Source organism: Heterodontus francisci, chromosome 21 (assembly GCF_036365525.1).
Source record: "Heterodontus francisci isolate sHetFra1 chromosome 21, sHetFra1.hap1, whole genome shotgun sequence".
Lineage (NCBI taxonomy): Eukaryota > Metazoa > Chordata > Chondrichthyes > Heterodontiformes > Heterodontidae > Heterodontus > Heterodontus francisci.
In genome coordinates, this window is record NC_090391.1 from 58,612,295 (window position 1) to 58,621,741 (window position 9,447).

A 9,447-nucleotide genomic window follows, 5' to 3' on the forward strand; every position below is an offset into this window, starting at 1 on the left:
TTGGGTTTACCAATGGCAAGATATGTAACTGGACAATCCAGATAAATACTGTCCAAGGCCCCAAACCTTCCTTTTAGGTGAAGCAACGATTTACTTGTACTTCTTTCAATTTAGTATCCTGTATTCACTGCTCACAATGTGGTCTTCCCTACACTGGGGAGAACAAACACAGGTTGGGTGACCGCTTTGCGGAATGCCTCTGCTCCGTCTGAAAGCATGACCCCGAGCTTCATGTTGCTTTCCATTTCAACACCACCAGCTAACCCCCCCACACCCACACTCCCCACCACCCCCCGTCCCCCCACCCCCCACGCCGTTCCCCATCTCTCATGCCAACACATCCGACATATCTGTCCTGGGCTTGCTACAGTTTTCCAGTGAACATCAATGCAAGCTCGAGGAACAGCATCTCATTTAAGGTTTAGGCACGCGAAGCCTGCCGGACTGAACATTGAGTTCAATCATTTCAAAGCATGACGGGACCCCCTTTTCTTTTTAATTTTGTTTATATTATTTTAGTTTGTTACATAATTCTTTTATTTTACCATGTGCCTACCCACTTTTTCATGTTTGTGCTTTGGGCCAGGGCTATTTATTTTTCTGTTACTTAACACCTCTCTGCGCTAACGCTTTGTCTTTCAACACACCTTTAACATACCGTTTTCCTTTGCTCCATGACCTTCTGGTCAGTAATTCTCCGTGACACTCTGTCCTATCAACACCTACTCTTTTGTTATCTCATGTCCCACGCCCCCTTTATTTGCTTAAAACCTATTCCATTTGTAACATTTTCCAATTCTGATGAAGGGTCATTGACTTGAAACGTTAACTCTGCTTCTCTCTACACAGATGCTGCCAGACCTGCTGCTTATTTTTATTACATATAAATACTGTGTCTGCAAAGGCAGGTCAGAGGCTGCGAATCTTTTGGCAGGTATCTCACCTCCTGACTCCCCAAGGATTGTCAACCATCTACAAGGCACAAGTCAGGGGTGTGATGGAATACTCTCCACTTGCCTGACACCATCCAGGGAAAATCAGGCCGCTTGTTTGGCACCCCTTAAACATTCATTCCCTCCAGCTTCAGCGCACAGTACGAGCATTGCGTAGGCGTACAAGATGTGCTGCAGCAACTCGTCAAGCCTCCTTCGACAGGACCTTCCAAACTCTCAACGTTAACCACAAAGAAAGGCAAGGCCAACAGATAGATGAGAATATCACCACCTGAAGGTTTTCCTCCAAGCCAGATGCCATCCGAGCTTGGAACTGTATCGCTGATGCTTCAATGCCGTTGGGCCAAAAAACAGAACTCCACGATAGCACTTTGGGTGTACCAACATCAGATGGAGTGCAACTGTTCAAGAAGGAGGCTCACCACCACCGTCTCAATGGCAAGTAGGGATGGAAAACGAATGCTGGCCTCGCCAACGACACTCACAGCCCATGAAGGAATCAAAAAATGCACAATATGAGTGGAGTTAGCTAGTTTGCTCGTAATAAGCAGGTACAACGCGGCACGATCTGTGAGAAGAGGGAGAGAGCCACAAGATTCGGAATCGGGAGCTAGACTGTTCCACCAGTTAGGAATTCACTAAAGGTCAGTAACTCTTGTTGAGATAATCACCGTTTAATATTAATAAAGCCCTGAAATTTGGCACAGCGATGATGACGTGCAAACATTTGATATGTTAGTTTAAAATCTGTCTCCCTGTTACTTCAACAAGAATATTAACCTTTTAATTAAAATGCAGAAAAATCACGCATCAACCATCTCCAAGACTCTGCACTTAACTGTGGCCAGCAATTGCAACAATATTGCCCGCATTAAAAAGTGACTAAATTCCGTCCTTCCTTCCTTCCTTCCTCCTTCATTCCACCCTTCCTTCCTTCCTTCCTTCTTTTCTGGACAACATACTTATTTTGACCGCTTTCATCAACTGGAATACATGATTTTCTGAAGCAATTCATTTTATATAACAAGAAAATCACAATAAATGAACAAACTATATTTTAAAACTCTTGAACAGAAAACAATATTGTGGAAGCTGAAAATCTGAATTGTAAGCGAAAAATGCTGCATAACATTAGTGAGCAAGACGACATTTTTGGAAGTTGCACCATAGCTACAGAGGGTCTGGTGAAAACTGGCAGTAATGTTATTATTTCAGATATTAAAATTGTCATGTTTTGCTTTTTGCTTAAGTTCTTTATTAGTTGTTCCTCTCTAATAGGAGCACACTTGTTTGGGTTTTTGGTTGATGACACTGTGCTAACTCATTGTCTCGCCGTTCTTTTTTTGAGAAAAGCCATCTGTGGAAATACTGCTTCGGATTGTGGGACTTGCAAGAGATTATGAAGATACAGCTTTAACCTGGTCTTCAGTGAATTCTTGGAGTGTTGACTTCATCTGTTTGTTCAGTGACTGTAAGTAATCCCAGGCAGCATTGGACCCAATTATCTCACCTCATGCATTTGTGTTTTCTCCTATAAAGAGTGGAGATCCTCTCAATGTGTCAATAGGAGAATTTCTTCCAGTATCAACAACAAATACTGAATTAACGACACTTATCAGAAGGGATGTCTCTTAGTTTTCTGATAAAACTCAAAATTCTTTGGGCGCTTAATGATGTAGAAAAGATTTACTTCCCGATCTTGGCTGCGGTTGGTGTCCCGAGTAAGTTACAAGCTGGAGCTGGTACTTCAGCAACTGGAGTTTAACAGCATGTAATATCATAGTCCGCACATCCCGATCTTTAAATTAGAGCAGTGAATATATGGGAAAGGTACTTCATTGGCTGTAAAGTGTTTTTCATGACTGGAGTTTCTCTTTTGTATCTTTAGATGTGAGTTCTTCCTTCTACCTTTCTCTTTCTTTCTTTCTCTTTCTTTCTTTCTTTCTTTCTTTCTTTCTTTCTTTCTTTCTTTCTTTCTTTCTTTCTTTCTTTCTTTCTTTCTTTGTTTCCTTCTTCCTTCTTTGCTACGATATTATTTATTATCTCTCTTTTTCTTTCTTTTATCAGTTTATAACGCTATTTTTATTTTTCTCAACGTGTGTATTTGACGGAGACATGTGTTCCATGGATGTCAACTCTCTTCACTGACAGCAACCAAATGATTATTGTGGTCATTATTTCGATTCTATTCATTCAATGCTTAGTGGAAATCGAGAAAAATTCCCCCTACAAAGCGGTTCAGACGAGGTGAATTGAATGTTTCAAACCTCATATTGGTAGTTTTTCTGTCGGATCAAGGATCCGAGATGTGCAGATGGAGTTCGTATACAGATCAACTGGGAGATAATTGAATGGCGAAACACGTCCAACTGGCTGAACATCATAACCACGCTCATGTGTTCAGATGGAAGTGCAGTTCCAGATTTTTTCCCTCTTCTTATTTAATCAAAATACAGTTGCTGTTTTCACCTTGTTTTATTCGAACCCGTTGCATCATTTAACTGCTGATTCATTGCTGATTACTCTGATTAAAAATTCTATATGCAGGATGTTCTGTCACAGGTTAGCTCATCGATTCCATCATCTGTCTTTCCGAATTTCAGTTTATGGTGACGGACGTGAATAGACATGTTCCACATCCTGTTCTGTTATTTCACGAGAGACACATCGGACTGCTGTTATATAGGTGTTTGATGAATAATTTCCCATTATTTTCTTGCGTACAGTTAACGTGGTGACGATTGTGATCCTGTCTCGGGGAAAGTGCGGTCTCTCCAAATGTGTCACCTACTATCTGGTTTCCATGGCAGTGGCGGATCTTTTGGTCGTTATTCTCGATCTGATCCTGAGGCAGATTCCAATTGTTTATCGGGAACAGTTTACTTTTCTGTATTACGTTAGAGTTTGTGATATCCACGCCGGCCTGCTTTATGCCGCCACAGACTGTTCTGTCTGGTTTACCGTAACCTTCTCCTTTGATCGATTTGTAGCCATTTGTTGTCAGAAGCTGAAAACAAAATATTGTACACAGAAAACAGCCGCTGTGGTTCTCGGAACAGTGACTGTGCTAAGCTGTTTGAAAAACATTTTCTGGTACTTTCTGTATCAATCTCAATATCTGCTTTCGAACAGTCCTTGGTTTTGCGTCGTGGCACCAGCTGAAAGTCGGTCACTGGCCTGGGCTGTTACTGAATTAATGCATCATATTTTAACACCTTTTATTCCATTTATTTTGATTCTACTATTGAATGCACTGACGGTCAAAAACATTCTCATTGCCAATACAGCCCGCAGGCGGTTCCGGAATCGGAGCAGTGGGGAGAGTCCCATGGACCCAGAGATGGTGAACCGAAGAAAATCCATGATTTTACTGTTCGTTATATCGGGGAATTTCGTACTGTTATGGGTGGTGTTTATGATGTGCTCCATTTTGAACCGATTGGAATACTTTCTTTGGTACATGGTTACAGTTTCTCTGCCCACATTTGTTCAGGAAATAGGTTTCATGCTCCAGCTCTTGAGTTGTTGCACGAACACGTTTATTTATGCAGTGACCCAAAGAAAATTCAGACTGGAGTTGAGAAATGGAGTGAAATATCCTTTCACAATGATGGTCAAATTAATCCGATGAGAAGATCTCACAGTATCGACGGATGAATTTTCAGCCGAAGCCTGCTTTACACAATTGCACCAGAGTCAAATCCAGGGGTACTTGGGGAATGAACATTTAATGTGTTTTTTTACCTTCCAAATGCACCATTAGCTCACATTGCCAGGAATCTTCAGTACCTCAGTGCTGAAAATTTTCTCTGACCTTTGCTTTATTTTGTAGTAACATGATTTGAAAGCCAGGACAGGATCAGGAAAAATGTAAAGGCAGCTGGAAAAAAGGAAGAGTGCGAAGGTTATTGATTTCTCCACCATCACTGGGATCAATAGATAAGAAAAGTATTTTTTCTGCACTGAATAACCAGTAACCCGGTCACATCCACGTCCTTGAAACCCCATTGCCTCCCCGCACCACAGTGCACCCGCGAGCCGGAAACCACACATTCCCCGGTCCCAGGATATCATGCTGCAGGGCCGAGGTACAGCGCATGCCCGGGACCCCACACAGCACACTCCTGGAACCCAGGGGAGCACACTTTCTGGAAACAGTACAGCATATGCCATGTGAAGATATGGTACACACCAACGAGCCGGTATCGCAAACTACCGGGTACCGATACGGAACAGACCTGGATAACTGTACAGTACATACTCGAGTAGCAAGACATCAAACTCCTGTATCCCAATACAGTACATTCGAAGGTCCCATGGTAGCGCACTCCCTGTGCATCTATTGCACACACACAGCTCCTGATACAACGCAGTCCCTGCCCAGTACACCACACTCCCACGATCGTGTACAGCACAGCTGCGGGTACCAGTATCATACAAACCCACAGTACTGGCACAACACACATCTGTGTACCAGTGCTATTTACTCCCGGGTGATTATATTACTGGCTTAATAATACTTACCAAACCCGGTACAGTACATTCCCGGGTCGGGATAATGTAAAATTCCAGCGTCTGAATCAACACTTACCCGGGTTCCCATGCTGTAATTGAATTAGTAATTCAGAGAGTTGGTCCAATAATCGGGTGAGCTGACATTTATCAGGCTCAAGAGTACGGAGTTTAAGCTATGTTTCTGATGGTGCTTTTGTATGTTATCGGTGACTCATGCGATTCACGCTGTGGCCACAGCTGATAGAGCGTGAAACCGGTGAAAATTAGTTTCATTTCTTTCCTTTCTTACGTTACGTGTTTCCTGCAGACTAACAATCATAAGCCTGTTGATTTCTCCTTTCTATACATTCGATTATTATGTTCGTGTAGAAGACGATATTTGAAGCAAACCTTTCCCATTATGTTGCTGGAAGTTTTTGTTACTCAGTGGCAGGCTCCAGAAAGACATCACGCGTCCATCATTGTCCTAAACTCCGAGTGCAGTGAGATGAGATAAACTATATGGCAAACAAAGTAAAAATGCCCGTTCACTTATTCATTTCATCAAGGGTACAGAATCCTTTTCTACAGGTAAGAAAGTCTCACGTTATGATTCTTTTCAGCAGAGCAAATGCACGCAAATGGTTCTCGTGGCACAATCGGCCAAATGATTCGGTTATAATCTCCCAAAGTTCCCTACATGCTGGAAGGGTTCCACTGGATTGGAAAAACACAAATGAAATACCTCTATTCAAGAAAGCAGATAGACAGAAAGAGGGAACTATAGCCCAGTTAGCCAAACATCTGTCATCGGGAAAACGCTGTAATTATTCGTTGAGAAATTAGCAGCAAGATATTTAGAAATCATAACATAATCAGCCAGTCATCAAGTTTGTACGAAAGGGAAATCTTTCTTGCCAATGTTGTTTGTGTTCTTGAAGAATGTAACATGCAAGGTGGATAAAGGAGAACCAGATTTCCAAAAGGCATTCGGTAAGGTGCGACATAAATGTGACTCCACTTGATAATAGCTCATGATGTTCTGGATAATACATTGAACTGGATAGAGGATTGGCTAACCAACAGAACACGGAGATCTGGAGTAAATGGGGCAATTTCAGGTTGGCGAATTGTACCCAGTGGGGTGTCACAGGGATCGGCGCTCGGGCCTCAACACTTAACGATCTATTTTAATATTTTGGATGAAGGGACCGAGTGTATTATAAATAAATTTGATGATGATACAAAGATAGTTAGGAAAACAAGTTGTGAGAAGGACATAAAGTGTCTGCAAAGATAAATAGATAGGTTAAGTAATTTGGCTGATGGAATATAACATGGAAAAATGTGAGGTTGCTCACTTTGGTGGGAAGAATAAGAAAGCAGAATTTTATTTACATGGAATCTTATTTGAGGGAGCAGAATTCTTGAGCTGCATTCAGGAGAACGTTTTGGTCAGGATGTAGGAAGTCCAACAAGAGAAGGTGGATGTTTAGACTTAGTTTTAGGAAATGAAGATGAGCAGGTGGAAGAGGTGGCAGTGGGAGAGCATTTTGGTTGGTAGTGATCATAATTCAATCACTTGTAGCATATTGTTGGAAAACGAGAGCGATAGAACAGGCGTTAAGAGTTCTCAACTGGGGCAAGGCAAAGTTTGCTAAACTGAGGAGTGACTTAGCGAAAGTGGACTGGAAACAGCTACCTGAAGGTAAATCACTGGCATAGCAGTGGGAGACATTCAAATGGGAGATTCAAGGGGTTCAGAGTAAACATATTCCCACAATGAAAAAGGGTGAGACGGCCAAAAATTGAGCCCCAAGGAACTTACAGGATAAGATAAGGCAAAAAAGCAAAGCTGATGTCCGACACCAAGAGCTCAATACTAGAGAAAGCCAAGAGGTGTATAGAAAATGGAGCGGTGATTTCAAAAACGAAATTAGGAAGGCAAAGAGAAGGTATCAAAGAATATTAGCCAGCAAAATCGAGGTGAAACCAAAGATGTTTCATCAGTATGTTAAGAGGAAGAAGATAACTAAGGAGAGTGTAGGGCCCAGAAAAGACAAAAAAGGTAACCTATGTTTAGGGGCAGAACAGGTTGGTATGGTTCTTCATGAATACTTTGCGTCTGTCTCCACAACAGAGGGGGAAGATGCAGATATTGTAGTTAATGAGGAAGAGTGTGAAGTTTTGGACATGGTAAACATAGGGAGAGATGAAGTATTAATGGAATTAACATCCTTGAAAGTTGATCAATCATCAGGCTGGATGAAATGTAAACTGGGCTGTTAAAGAAAAAAAGAGATGCAGTAACAGAAGGTCTGACCATCATTTTCCAGTCCTCACGGTATACAGGTGTGGTGCCAGAGGACTGGAGAACTACGAACTTCATACCTCTGTTTAAAAAGGGAGCGAGAGATAGATCAAATAGTTACAGGCCAGTCCGTCTAAAATAAGTAGTGGGCAAATTATTAGAATCTATTCTGAGAGACAGGATAAACTGTCATTTCGAAAGGCACCGGTTGATCAAGGATAGTCAGCATGGATTTCTTGAGGGAAGATTTTTTGTAACCAGTTTGATCGACTTTTTTGAAGACGTAACAGGGAGAATGGATGTGGGCAATGCAGTTGATGTGGTCTACATGGATTTTAACATGGCTTTTAAACAAGATCCGACATGGCAGACGGGTTAAATAAATAAAATCCGATGGGATTCAGGGAAATGCAGAAAGGTGGATAAACTATTTGGCTCAGCGGCAGGTAACAAAGGGTAATCGTTTACAGCGACTGGAGTGTTGTTTCTGGTGGAGTTCCGCAGGGCTCAGTACTGGGTCCTCTGCTCTTTGTGATATATAATAACGATTTGTGCGTAAATGTAGGGGGCATGATCAAGACGTTTGCAGATGACAAAAAGATTAGCCGTGTGGTAAATAGTGAGGAGGATTGCTGTCGGCTGCAGGAAGATATTAATAGTCTGGTCAGATGGACAGAAAAGTGCAAAATGGAATTCAACCTGGAGAAATGTGAGGGGATGCGTTTGGAGAGGTCAAACAAGGCAGGGAATAAACAATTAATGGGAAAATACAGAGAAGTGTAGAGCAAGTGAGGAACCTTGGAGTGAATGTTCACAGATCCCTGAAGGTAGCAGGGCAGGTCGATAATGTGGTTAAGAAAGCATATGGAATCCTTTCCTTTATAGGCCGAGGTATAGAATAAAAGAGTTATGCTGGAACTATATAACTCATTGGTTAGGCTGCAACTTGAGTACTGCATGCAGTCCTGGTCACCACATTACAGAAAGAATGTAATTGCATGAAAGAGGGTACAAAGGAGATTTATGAAGATATTGCCAGGACTGGAAAGTGGAACTATGAGGAAAGGTTGGATCAGCTGAGGTTGCTCTTCTTGGAACAAAGAAGGCGGAGGGGAGATCTGATTGAAATGAACAAAATGTTGAGGGTCCTGGATAGAGTGGGCATGAAGGACCTATTCACTTTAGTAAAATTGACCATGACTCGGGGACATACATTAAAAAGTTATTGTTAGATAATTTGGAGTGGAAACGTGGAAAAACCTTTTCACCCCGTGGCTGATGGAGCCTCGAACTCATTACCTGATATCACACTGAGGAAATGTAGATGACCTGTAGTGCCTGGCCAGGTTTAGCCTAGGATGCTATGGGAAGCAAGGGAGGAGATAGCTGGAGCCCTGGCAGAGGTTTTTGTATCATTGTTAGCCATGGGTGAGTTCCAGAAGACTGGAGGATAGTTAATGCTGTGCCTTTATTTAAGAAGGCAGCAGGGATAAGCCAGGGAACTACAGGCAGGTGAGCCTTACAGCTGAGGTGGGAAAGTTATTGGAAGGGATTCTGAGAGACGGGATTTATATGCATTTGGAAAGGCAAGGTCTGATTAGGGATAGTCAGCATGGCTTTGTGCGTGGGAAATCATGTCTCACGAATTTGATTGAGTTTCTCGAGGAGGTGACGAAGAAAATTGACGAG

The 9,447-nt window shown here is 42.2% G+C and overlaps 1 protein-coding gene across 1 annotated transcript; it reads left to right on the forward strand.

Annotated features, from left to right (window-relative positions):
- The first annotated feature begins 2,577 nt into the window (after nucleotides 1-2,577).
- LOC137381214 (probable G-protein coupled receptor 139) lies at nucleotides 2,578-4,584 on the forward strand. The gene is made up of 2 exons (XM_068053592.1): nucleotides 2,578-2,674; nucleotides 3,680-4,584. Exons 1-2 carry the CDS (start codon nucleotides 2,578-2,580, stop codon nucleotides 4,582-4,584), a joined length of 1,002 nt encoding a protein of 333 aa, XP_067909693.1.
- The last annotated feature ends 4,863 nt before the right edge of the window (nucleotides 4,585-9,447 follow it).